The sequence below is a fragment of the Taurulus bubalis genome (assembly GCF_910589615.1).
Source record: "Taurulus bubalis genome assembly, chromosome: 15".
Taxonomy (NCBI): Eukaryota; Metazoa; Chordata; class Actinopteri; order Perciformes; family Cottidae; genus Taurulus; species Taurulus bubalis.
Window position 1 is genome coordinate 5,962,055 of NC_136603.1, and position 13,447 is coordinate 5,975,501.

Here is a 13,447-nt window from a genome sequence, read left to right on the forward strand (position 1 = left end):
CTCCTCCTCCTCCTCTTCCTCTTCCTCCTCCGGCCTCCTAGGACAAGCTGTGTCTTCCTCACCACATCCTGGAGGAGAAGGGCCTGGGGAAGCTGTGCATGACGGTGCAGGCTCTGGTGGAGGAGCCATCCTCCAGACACACCCTGCTGACGTGAGCGGCAGAGGCGGGTGGAGCTTCCCCTGACTGACGCGTACAACAAGCGCACCCCTGGATCAAAGCCTCACTTTAAGCTGCAGCGCGCCTCTGCATCCTTCTCAGTAACAGAGTGGGTTTTATTAGATTCAAGGATGCAAAATGGTGTTAAGGGAACTCAAGATTAATTTGCTAATTCACGAGAGGGAACTTCTGGGCGGAGTCAGTTTGATGCCACGCAGATAGACTGGTGGAGGAATCAACCAGAACCAGCATGTGACTGGTCCCAGACGATCCTCACCTTAAATGAGTTGATTTGTATTAGTGTCCAGGGAGATGTGTGTGAATTAACACTGATTTCCTCCATTTCTTTAGATAAACATAAGAGATACACTTTGACTGAAGGGCATAAATACAATTTACAAATAGAATTAATGAAAAAAAAAGGAAGAAGAATAATCTATTTCCTCTTCTTTTCTTTTTTTGGTTTCCACTGGTTGTACCAAAAAATATGACAAAGTATTAGGGCCACATTGACCGAACACTTATCGCTTTTAAGAATTAAGTTACAATATTTTGGTGAGTAAAACTATATTACAAGATGATGTCATAATTATAAAACATAAATATTAAATATTGAGGTTTTGTAAATGTATTGGAATATTTAGAGAATGACACAAGTGGCTTTTATTATTTAAAAAATAAGAATAGAAATAATACTTGTTTTCCCTTGAAATTAATTTCAAGACTTTTCTAAACGAAGATTTAAATTATTTTGAGATTCGGTAGTAATTTTATTAGGCAAAGTCATAATATTTTGAGAATAAAGCTGTTGCTTTATTCTTGTAAAATTATGTATTTTCATAAAAAATTGTGATTGAATAAAAAAAAATCTGAGATGTTTTTCTGTGCAACCGTGGCCCTAAAACTGTTGTCCAAAAACAGGTGCAGGGACTTTTATTTTAATGCGTTATTTAATTACAAATTAGACTGCAGCAGCACCAACGTCACCTGTTCATCACACAGGCTTCCCTGATTACAAACCATCAGTTATGATTATGGATCTTTTATGCTGAGCGGTTTAGGGGAAGTTCCTGGACTGTGTGATTAAAACCAAAATGTTCTAGTTTTAACTTGGAGCGAGGCAACTTTTAACCACAATTTGTATTTAAACAAAGATATTTATAATATAAAGAGAAGCTAAGATAAGTTGTTTGAGTTGTTGTACACTTTCAAAAAGAAATATGCCAAAAAATATTTTTCTCTAATATATTTTAGGTATAATTTTGTCTGTTTTCTAAAAGTTTTTGCTGACTTTCTGTGGAGCTCTCTGCGTGTCCCTGAACCAGGTCTGAGTCTGTTCATCTGCCTCTGGGACACTATTCTGTGTTTATCAAGCATCTCTGATGGATTCTCACAAATCCAGGTATATATCTATATTTTTCATTTGCTCTTTCCTTCCCTTGGATCCTTTCACGCGTGTTAATCTGTGTTCACTGAACGCATCTCCAGGATTTCTTCAGTGAAACTACTTCAGCAGTTGATGTTTATTTGTGAGATTCAGTTTTCTAACTCCTCGTGTTTGCATCTTTGTGTCGAAACCCCGGATCATCTTGATTTCTGTGTGAATATTGATCAGCTTCCATACAGCGAGACACTTGATAAATATCAGAGTTGTGTATTAGATTTTTATATTTCAGGAGCAGTGAGGGCGAGATCTCATGCAGACGCTCCTCCGGCTCATCAGGCCGTCTGGATTGGTTTTTAAGGAGATTTAAAAAAAAAATATTTTTGAAACACTTCAAGTCTTGCAATAAAAATGTTATTGCAAAATATGAAGTTAATGTTCCTCACGCCTGTTTTTTTTTTTTGCCTGAGCTGCTCCTGCTGCATGAGATCAGAGATTCTGTGACTCGGAGTCGGTTTGGGTTTACTGCACTGTTGATGCTTCACTCCACTGCGTGAGCGTGAGAATTGTGTGGTTATGCTGGACACTAAGAGCTGTTGAGGGGCAGTACGTCATGTGGACAACCGGCACAACGCTCTGATGTCATCTTCTCTCAAACAAGCAGCTGCATATGTTTCATATAGAAATCCCTGGAAGATGGTTTGGTCTTTCTTTAATAAACTGCGTTAGGCGAGTTGACCACTAGGGGGGAGTAAATGCCGCTCTGACTCAATCGGATCAAGAATCTTCATCTTCAGATGGCACTTTTAATTTGAGTGACTTTTTTTATGAAGGCTGGTTGATTCATAATTCATAAATAGTTGAGCTCCGACTCATTTGAAATAAACGTCGCAGCCAAAAGATATCATGATTATAATGTCACGTGAAGACGGAACAGGTTTTTATAGACCTGATGATAGTGATAGTCGCTTGCTGAAGCAGCTCTATTAATCAGACATGCATTTTTTTTCCAATATATACTTCTATAACTTAAAACAATGAGATCACATGTTACAAGAGCTGGCTCTGTAATAGACCATAATGATCACCGGCGGAGTTCTTCTTTTTATCTTAATATAATATTTCTTTTTTTCCATTGAGATGGAATTATATTATTTACTTCTCAAATGCTAATACCACACTGAAAATACTACACTGAAGTCCTGTGTTGAAGAGGTTAGTTATCTCAAAAGGATTAACTCAATATTTAGAGCCAAATTGAGCCGTTGTGGTTCAATAAAGAGGAATAAGGATTATTTCATCTTTTCTGGACTGTAAAACAAATCCAAGACGAAACAAAACAAGTTCCAACGATGTTCTCCGCTGTCATGCAGCAGTGTGGGGACGTCAACTACACGGAAGATAGAATCATTTAATTATTACTATTTTGCGGCCCAAACTATTTAAAATGCAAATAATACATTTGGGGTCTCAATTATACTGCTTTCTTCTTCTGTTTGTTTTAATATGACAGCAATATAATACTAATTCCAAACTTTTTGACCAGTTTAGGTGTTATTGATAAATAAATCCTAATGATAACTTGTTCTGGATTCACGTGCTGCCCCTTCAAACCCTCTCGGCAGGTCTGGGATCAGATCGCGCGTCTTCCTAAACGTCATAATAAACCCACAACCAGTGTCTTGAACCAGCAGGCGTGTATGAACGAGTGATCATTATGATTCAGTCTTTTTTCGTTCCGTGCATGTGATGCAGCTTGCTATCCAAAGCTTGAGCTACATAAAGATTCAGCAGTAAAAGAAATTAGAAAGATAAATAAATGTTTCCACTGGATCGATTTGACAGTTGCCAAAACAAACATTCACTCTCTTGTGGTAAAACTAAATGATTTTATTTAAATGTACTATAGCCTGTGTACATATTTTTTTTATCACAAAGAATTTCCTGATGTTGAAATAATGTTTAAAAAAAAAAAAGTGATCAGTTATGTATTTGTCTATTTCCTTATGTACTGTATATTTCACCAGAAAACACTCACTTCAGTAAACTTTAGCATCCGATTAACCTACAATATCACATATATGATTACAAAATAAGCAAATGTTCACGTATTTCTACACTATGGTCATCTTGGTGAAGTAATGATGCAAATGTGTTGTATGCATTATATCAGCTTTTATTGTCTGATAACAGTATTATTTTTGCCTCGCAGCTAAAACGTGTAAAATAGACGTAGAGCAACAAACTGTCTTCCTAATATTTCTTACATATATACGTGACGTTAAATCATTTTAATTTAATTCAAAACGCCTGCTGAAAACAGTCTAAAAGATATCGGGAGTATAATGTCAAAGAATACGGATATTTTAGTAATTAATTTACATTTGCTTGTTCGTAATGAACATGTATTTCTTCATATAATCATATTTCATATCCACAGTTTTCTACTCATCACATCATCACATTCGTTTGGGGGAAAAAGCAATAAAACTGCTTCCCCCCCCCCCCCCCCCCCCCCCCCCACCCCGACAGAATCTGCACTTTAAACTTCTATATTTATATCTTTGTTTTGGCAACTGGGAAAATCTTGAATCACCTTTTTAATCTGAAATGAGAGAACAGAGAATTAATAAATGTGACGCTGGTGTAAATTGTGTAAATGATGGTGAATCAAACCTGCTGAAGCAGTGTTGTTGTTTTTAATGTCTCTTATTTTGTATATAAATATTGTCCAGAAACGGCCTGTACTCACATTTTTGTACTTTTCTGACTGGGAGGAAATTTATTTTTTATGTGACTTTGATGTAACGACCCTTTTGTAACTCTTTGTGAACCTTTTGTGTAATTTGTTGTACAGCAACTCAAATTTAAATGCATGAAATGTCCCTTTAATGTCGCCTTAACTGCTGTGAATACTGTATATAATGCACTGTATTTCTCATCACTATCAGTAAAGACCTCAACTGTCTAAATAATGCAATCGCCGAGTGGAAGTACTTTATGCACAAAATATGTGGATGTCGAAACTAAAATGACTTTACTTTCATTTATTTAAATCAAATATTTGTACACGCTTTGGGGGGGATGCAATGAAAAACTGAAAATAGTAAGGTAAGTTTCACAAATTGCAGTAAAGTTTGTCATAAAAGTACATTTCAAATATCATAAGTCATGGTATGTCATAAATAAGCATAGTATATTATGTTAAAATCATACTATAGTATTCCAACAAGTCATAAAAATATAGTATATCGTAAAAAATAAATATAGTTTGATAAAAATGTCCAAAAAGCCGTAGAGTATTTAATAAGAATGGAGAACCACTGATGGAACATTACGATATAAAATAACCTTTTATTCTAATGGACGTGATCTGGAGATTTTCAGGTCGACAAACTTCAATAAGAACAAAACACCAAAATGAATAACTGAGAACTTTATTCTTAAAAATGTTCAATGGCAAAAATAGGACTTTTTTTTATTTCCACTTCCATCAAAATCACATGACACAATAAAGTTGTTCTTATTTGAGACTTCAGGTAAGTGCTGTCTAACCAGAAGGTACGAAGGCATCCGACTCGTTCTCATTTTAGAATTTGGTTTCCAGGGAACGGATGACGTCATTGTACTAAATTCTGCCGGGAGAGAAAAACTGCTTGTGATTGATGTGAGGAGAGCGGAGCAGCAGCGTCTGAAAGACGCCGACCTGGACGCTCCTCCTCCTCCTCTGGCGAGCGCTCAGGCGTTGAGGAACTTGGCGTGGTGCTTGATGTGGTCGTTCATGAAGGAGTAGATGAAGAAGTAGCTGTGGTCGTAGCCCTGCGGGAGGAAAGCACCGCTTCAAGGTCACAAAGGTCAAGTCAAACAAGGACACCAAGCAACTCAAAACTAAACCGATTTGTTCAAGTCTGAACTCTTACTAATTTGCGTTTTGATTAAATACATTTTAAAAAATCTAATATTTTGCAGCTGGTATACTGTGAATAGTTGCTGCCTTTATTTCATGGTTAATTGCATATTGTTTGGTTTTAAACCCCAAAAGAAATACAGATTTAAACTTGCCAAACTCTTTTAGAAAGTTTGCAATAAAGCTGATAAATATGTTCTTCTACCGTCACAAAAACACAATTAATAATACATCTGCATTGTTACTATAGTTGTTTTATTGATTTCCAGCAGCATCATTACCTTGTGTGTCTTTTTAGATTGTCCATTCTTTTAGATGATGTTCAGATATGTATAGTTAGTTATTCATATTTTTATTACCAATTCAACTTATAGTTGTTCTACTGTTAAATGTAATGCTTAAGGTCAATACCTTCACTATTAAAATAATGTTGAGACCCTCGAACTACAATCATTTGTTTTTTAAGTTTACATTTTTAAGTCATTTCTCAGATAGTTTAAACTGTTATGTATGTTTCTGATAAATCCACTTTATTTTGCAGACTAATTGAGGATTTAAACATTACTTTGTCCTAGCTTTACCCAGCATGCAACTGTTGTGTTTAAATGCCCCATGAGGTGTCAGAGTGGAAGACTGAAGGAACCGACCGGCTGCAGTCTGAAGACGACGGGGATTTTCTTCTCGGAGCAGACGGCGATCAGGTTGTCGGGCAGCAGCTGGCTGGCCGACAGGAACTGGTCGTCGCGGCCCTGATCGATGAGGATGTCGAGCTGAGGGCCGGAGTACGACGCCGCCAGCGAGGTCGCGTCGTACGCCTTCAGGAGAGAAAGAGGAGAACTGAGAGGAGGAAGCTGGAGAACTGGTGTGATCCTGAAACTAGTGTGAAACCGGTTCAACTCTTTCCTTCTTTGCAATGAGAAAAGTTGAGAAAAATAAATTATATTTTAGGGAGCCGGTTGCATTTGTCCATGTTTGGAGAAGTCTGCATCTGATGAAAGTTTGTGGTGAAAGATGTCGTTCTTTGACAGCAAACTAAATGTTTCACATTACTGACACTTCAGGACATTTAATCCCATATAAATTAATGTGGGATTATTATTTAGAAGTATTAATGGTTATCAACTTTACTTTCATGCCCACTTGTTTAGTGTTGAGATCAATGTCATCAGTAGTGGTGGGAAGTACCTGAGAAGAAGTACTTAAGTACATTACAAGAACCTCAACACTGTACTTGAGTATTTCCATTTTATCATACTTTATACTTCTACTCCTCTAGTCTGGGTTTCAGAAGGACATATTGTACTTTTCACTCCAATACATTTATTTGACATCCTTAGTTTGTTTTCAGATTAATAACAAATTCTAATGTACTATTATGGATCCCTTGGTGAAATTCATGCAGTATATGTAGTAAAATCCAGCAGCAACATTAAAGTAATTGACACATTAATGCATCAATGATTATAATCCAATAAAACAACATGAATCTGAACTGGAACAATCAAGTAGATTTAGATACTAATACTTCTGTGCTTTCACCAAAGTGAGGTTTTGAATTAATCGCCTAGTCCTCACATGATAAGGTAGTATAATGATCATGAGAAGTATAATTATTAGTCTGCAGAGCTCTCACCTCCCATGCGGCCCTGTCGGGGCCCAGATACCCGGAGAAGGCTTTCTGGCCCCAGGGACACTGCATCGGGTTACAGATGGGAGCGAAGGCGGACACGGCCTGCAGGAAACACACGAGGACACGTCAGCTGCATTAGCCAAGTACGTTTACACACACACACACACACACACACACACACACACACACACACACAGGTGTTTGCATCGCTCTAAATACTTACAGAGCAATTTACATGAAAAATAACTGAATTACATCTAGTCGCTCTTGTTTTATTTGTATTAATAATTATTATGCAATATTTCTCAATATATAATTACAATAATTGCTTTATCGCTTAAGATTTTGTGAGCTTTCATCTATTTTAACTGTACTATTAACTATTAGGTAGCGTAAAGTTCATGGTTTATGTTAAGCTAATGTTAGCATTCATTCGGTGGTTTTCTGCAACGATAAAAATAAAATTGCTCCAAACGGCAGAAAACATCGGACTTCTTCAACAAAACAAAGCAGTGCGGTGCGTTTGTTGTTTTGTTTATTAAACTGTTTTTATCCTCAGGCTGGCTGGTAGAGATCAGTGTACTGTAGCAGTGAATTGATGTCCAGTATTGTGTGTATTTAAATAATTCACTGAATAATAAAATTGACTTAATATTTTTACCCGTTACATTTACAGGAAATAAAGGTTTTGATGATAATAAAGATGTCAGTGATCTGGTTGTATACACATACATACACCTTCCTGAATGTTACGCAATACCTTGTATTTCCCAGGGTTCCTCAGGGCACAGATGAGCGCCCCGTGGCCGCCCATGGAGTGGCCGCTGATGGACATCTTGTCTGGGTCGGTGGGGAAGTTGGCGTTGATTAATTTGGGGAGCTGAGAGAGATAATCAAGAAAAAACGAATGAGCTGAATGTAAAACTGAAAAGTCATTGTTTCAGGTGAGCAGGTGACGTGAATCCAACGCACCTCCTCCGTGATGTAGGCGTACATGCGGTAGTTGGTCTTCCAGGGGTTCTGCGTGGCGTCGACGTAGAAACCAGCTCCAGTGCCGAAATCCCAGTTCTCATCCTCTCCCTCGATGTTGCAGCCACCTGATGCATGTTGGGAAACAATGACGTGTCGACAGGAAACCATCTGAGTCTCTGAGGTACAACAACGTGCGATGAATAAAGTTGTAGAAAACCTGCAGGCTAAAGGCTGCGGGCTACACGAGCTACCAAACACTGAACCGCCAGCAGTCGAGTTGCATTGTTGGTAATGTAGGCACACACTTTTGACAAGGAAGAAGAGTGCGTAGAATATCTAAGATATTACGATATATATTGTAAAAAAAATTGATTGGTGAGGGTACCTTTTTTTAAAACAATTTAGCATAAGGCTACAGAATAACGAAATCTAATAATTAAAAAAAAAGGTGTAGGGCTCCGAATACTTTCTGAGTTTACTGTATTCCATCATCAATAGGGTGAATATTGATAGTTTGAGCAGAATCAAGCTTTTGAAATATCCTATTTGGGTCGAAATGAACAGCACTCATGTTCAGGTAAATGAGAGCAGGTGTGTGTGTGTGTGTGTGTGTGTGTGTGTGTGTGTGTGTGTGTGTGTGTGTGTGTGTGTGTGTGTGTGTGTGTGTGTGTGTGTGTGTGTGTGTGTGTGTGTGTGTTACTGCCAGTGTGTGTTTTCATACGTGGGCTGGTGTCCGGTGCGACGATGATGATGCCGTGCTCCGCAGCGGGGACCTGACTGCCTGCTTTGGTGATAAAGTTCTGCTCCGTACACGTCAGACCTGCAGAAACACAGAATGAAAACTGATGATGATGATGATGATGACGGTTATGATGATGATGACCTGGAGTCAACAGAGCTCAAATAAACTGGTGATTTTCTATTGTCTTTTAGTGTCAAAAGACTCATGAAAAGACAAATTCACCAGAGTATTTACGAACAAGTAATGGATCTGCTGTTGTGAAAAAAAACTATAAAAACACATCAATGATTCTCACTGTTGACCATGAACACACTTCACACTCACCAGAGAGCCAGTACATGACGGGACATTTCTCAGTCTCAGCCTTGGGAGGCAGAAAGACTGCGAACTTCATCTTACACTTGAGCTCAGTGCTGCATGGAGGAAGCACAGACACACATGAATTAGCACATGTAGGTGTGCATGTGTGTGTGTGTGTCGCAAGGTCTGATTGTAAGCTTGGACTTTTGAGCTTTTAGCACACAGATCTCACCTTTCATGTTCGAAAACCTTCTGGAAGCCACCAGCGCACTTGTTGGAGGACACCTGTGTGTGGGCCATCTCGGATCTGTAGAAAACGCCATACGACAATAGTCTTTTGACACAGTGCATATATTGTCACCTAGAATAACGAACAAATATTAGTAAATTACTACTGCTGTTCTAACTGATTTAATGTGGATTACAGAGTGTTATCTTATTTTAAAATACAGCTAAACTGCAAGAAACATCCTTTTCATCATTGGATTTTTTTTCCTCACAAAAAGCAGCTTGAATAAAAAATAATTTAACTAATTTAACAGTACTTGTGTGAGTAAACTGGCTTATTCTGCACACCTTTATAACACCATGCATATGGACACGTAGCAGCTGTAATACAGATACATGTAAAAATAGAAAAGTTAAGTTTGTGAGGTAAGTGGACCTTGCAAATCAATAAACTTCATCAAACTCTATTGTTTTTGGGGACGATACTGCATTAAGCTGCTTGCACTGTGGACTTTTGCCCCTCTTTGAAACGGTGAACAAAATACCACGACAGGTCACGTTAAAGTGAGTGGCAGCAGCGCCCACGGTGAAGTCCACACAAAAACTACTACCAATTAAAAAAGCGTTTTACAAGATGCGTCATTCATATGCCGAATAGCCAAAAACATGTTTTTAACAAAACACATAAAAAACGTGTGTACCTTATTTATAAGCAGAGACATTTTAAAATAGTTAACATAAATCTTAAGGGGAGTTTGGCGTGGTGTCCCACATCGGAAGGGGCGTGCATGGATTAGCACGTTAAGTTAGCTCGTGTGCTGTTAGCGCTCATTTACGAGTGTCTGCGAGACGTTAAAGCTTTTTATAACTTTTAGAAAGCAACTACTCAAACTAGAAGCATACTTATCCCGTGCATACCTTATTAAACCACAGTATTTGTGCTCAAACGGTTAGCTAACTCCCCAGCCGGTGCAGAAGCGGCGTCACCAGAAGGTACAGAGTCCAACGACGTCAGGGTGAACGTGATGACGTCACGGGGGCCTCCCCTCCACACTTTACGTCTCGGACGTAACGTGGCCGTTCGGACGCTAGATGGCGATAGTGTTTAGCAGAAAGATGCAGTATATTACATTTGATTGATTAATAGGTCAATTATAATATTGTATTATGTTGTATAGTACATTACTATTATTATAGTATTTATTATTTTTATATAAATGTATCGGTTTTAGAATAGGATTACAACTTACAAATACAAAAACAAATGGGTGGATAATAGTTGCATGATATATATATGTGCGTGAAAAAAATGTTTTTTCTGAATATTTGAATTACATTTCTAGATACAAAATTCACATGCATGCACATGTTTAAAGGGCATTTATATGTCTGTGTGTATGTCGGTCTTTATATTTGTTGATATAAACAAATAAATATCCAGATTTTGTGTCTATTACCGTTGCGTGAAAATGCACCATCAGCATTAAAGAAATCTTTGGGCAGAGAATATAACAGACTATTTCTACACTCTGGTATGACTACTTTTACCTCAGCAAAAAAATCAAATTACTTCTTCCACTATACTAAAAAACAAAAACATGATTTGCAAATAATCAGTGTTAGCATGAACGTAGTATGATGAAGACAAGACACAATATGACCAGAAGCCAAGCAGATGAGGACAGACATGGCAGGAATGCAGAGACGTAGAGTGATGGAAAATCCAGTAGCCTTCCAATGTAATCTTTTAAAAACCCTTCCCCTCTCTAGACTGAGCGATTGTTATATAAAATTGTCAATCATAGCTTGTTTTATGAAAAAAAAGAGCCCCGAACTGCTGTATTTGGATGTATTGAACACCATATGTAATATAAAAGTGAAATATATGGTTTGGTACATGAGAAAATTCAAATGTCACAAATGTGCCCCAATGCAAATTTTGGAGTCCTTGCCTGAATGTTCTCTGTACTAAACCCTCTCTATCTTTGTTCTGCTTCACTTTATCAAAGTCAACCTTTGCAGTGAGAATGTTCACATATTGAGCTATGATTTGGGTTAGAGTTGGACCTTACAGCTGCATCATTTCAAAGAAACAATCATCCTGAAAGTGATTTTTTTTCTCGGCGGACCTGAAACCTTTTAATTTTTTTCTGTGCGTCATCTTCATTTACTCTTAACCAGTAACATATAGACTGATATTTACCCAAAACTGAACAAAATCTCACATGTGTAACTTTTATAAAAATACCCCTAGTGGTTGCAGAGATGCACCCTTTTTAGTTTGGGTATGCAATTTTTGAGGAAAGGGGACTAAAAATAGGTGGGTTTTTAAAAGGCTCCTGTAAAAGGCCAGAAACATTCTCCACCATCAGGGAACTCCTTTTGGTCAGACATTAGAGTCTCTGAAAAATACATAACACCTATAAAGCTTTAACCATTGGCAACCACTTTTGTTTTTAAAGAACCAGCCTGCTTTGTGTGAAGTAAACTAAAGCAAGTAAAACATAAACAAAAATGTAATTACTGTCCTCCTGTATGTTTACATTCTGTGAAAAACCTAATTTCTCTGAAATAAAGTCTGTCTTCGTTGATCTGTGTGTGTGTGTGTGTTGATCCCCATATTATCCGCTTCCTCAGCGGTCTTCATCCCCGTCACCGCGTACGCACAACCTGGATCTTAAATTATTTATTAACACAAACACAGCACACCAATACGCGTGTCCTGTCTGTCTTTGCGGCTGCTTCCTAAATTAGACCGTTTCAAATCGTCCACCACCCACCACCACCTCAAAAAGAACAGATTAAATTCACTCGCATCCTCAATACTCCCCCTGCTCCCAACATGATTATGCTCATGCCTGCAGCCATGCACCCATGTGTGCTGGGAAGATTCCATTTATAAATTAATTTGTCACACGTTACTGTTTTCCTGCTCATCATTTATTTCTCTCAGGCAGCAGTGGAAGGCCGTCAGTGTGTTTGAAGCCACTGTCCTCAAACTGGACGCGTGTCCAGTGTGTGTGTGTGTGTGTGTGTAAGTGTAAGTGAGTGTGCATTCTTGTACTGGTTTAAATCAACAACCCCTGAAGTGTCCTTAAAGGTGCAGTGTGTCGGATTCGGCAGCATCGAGCGATGAGGTTGCAGAATTCAACAAACTAAAATTCTCCCGTGCACCAAACATGTAGATGAACACCTCATCTAGAGCCAGTGTCTGGTTTGTCTACAGCTAACTACTAAATAAAACATACATAATAACATTACATTCCTTTTCTGCCAATAAATCGCCCTAAATGCTACATACTGTACCTTTAAGCAACATTTACCATGCTGGTCTGCACCTGACCTCTGACCTCCCAGACTGTGGGACTGAGCTGCTGACCAATCAATATTTAATTAATATAATCTTATACAAAATATATATAATGCTGTTGAAGTATTTTGAAAACAGAGTCAGGATATTTTTGAGAGTAAAATCATAATAATTCATGAATAAAGTTGGAATCATTTGAGAATAAAGTCACAACATTTTAGAGAATAAATTCATAATATGTCAAATATAAAGTATGCAACTAAAAATGTTCCTGTAATGAACTTAATTGTGATATCATGCTTTATTTGTCATCACACATTCACTTTTTTCTACATAATAACATGACAGAATGAATTTTCTGCAGAGAAACAACAGCTTGATTCTTTTTTTTTGGCACATCATTTGTTGCAGTTCATTCTGGGGATTTGATGATTTTCTCCGGTTCGAATAGAGATTTCTCAGATATTTAACATCGCGGATTTATTCATCCGAGCAAGTTGAGCTGCGGACCTCTGATGCTCTGGGAGTTGATGGCCTGAGTCGCCTCAGTGCATTGGCACTGGACAAAGAGACACACACACACACACACACACACACACACACACATATATTTTCATGTATCAACTGAGCTAAAAAACTGTTAAAAAGAGTCTGATTTGTCAAATCTATCCCAGTCGACCTCCACTTTATGTGGAAATAAGTGATTCTTTATGAATCTTGTGTTCAGGCTGACAAAGTACAGTTTAGCAGGATGAGAGTAAAATCTGACCATGACCAGAGTCTGAGATGTCTTTAAATGATATGAAGATCATAACAT

At 37.9% G+C, this 13,447-nt stretch overlaps 1 protein-coding gene across 1 annotated transcript; it reads right to left on the minus strand.

Moving 5' to 3' along the window:
• Window positions 1–4,968: 4,968 nt before the first annotated feature.
• esd (esterase D/formylglutathione hydrolase) lies at window positions 4,969–10,336 on the minus strand. Its single transcript, XM_079230880.1, has 9 exons — window positions 10,239–10,336; window positions 9,325–9,399; window positions 9,117–9,205; window positions 8,772–8,870; window positions 8,051–8,175; window positions 7,839–7,958; window positions 7,082–7,180; window positions 6,096–6,263; window positions 4,969–5,360 (listed from the first exon to the last, which is right to left on the minus strand). Exons 2-9 carry the CDS (start codon window positions 9,390–9,392, stop codon window positions 5,280–5,282), a joined length of 849 nt encoding a protein of 282 aa, XP_079087006.1. The 5' UTR covers window positions 9,393–9,399; window positions 10,239–10,336; the 3' UTR covers window positions 4,969–5,279.
• Between the last annotated feature and the right edge of the window lie 3,111 nt (window positions 10,337–13,447).

Bases quoted from the DNA above. Each gene is read 5' to 3' on its own strand.
- esd (XM_079230880.1), bottom strand. From the start codon at position 9,392: ATGGCCCACACACAGGTGTCCTCCAACAAGTGCGCTGGTGGCTTCCAG. The intron at 8,176-8,771 runs GTATGAAAACAC...AACATGCATCAG, and splicing joins CGCACCGGACACCAGCCCAC to GTGGCTGCAACATCGAGGGA. The intron at 5,361-6,095 runs GTCGGTTCCTTC...TTCCTCCCGCAG, and splicing joins TCGTCTTCAGACTGCAGCCG to GGCTACGACCACAGCTACTT.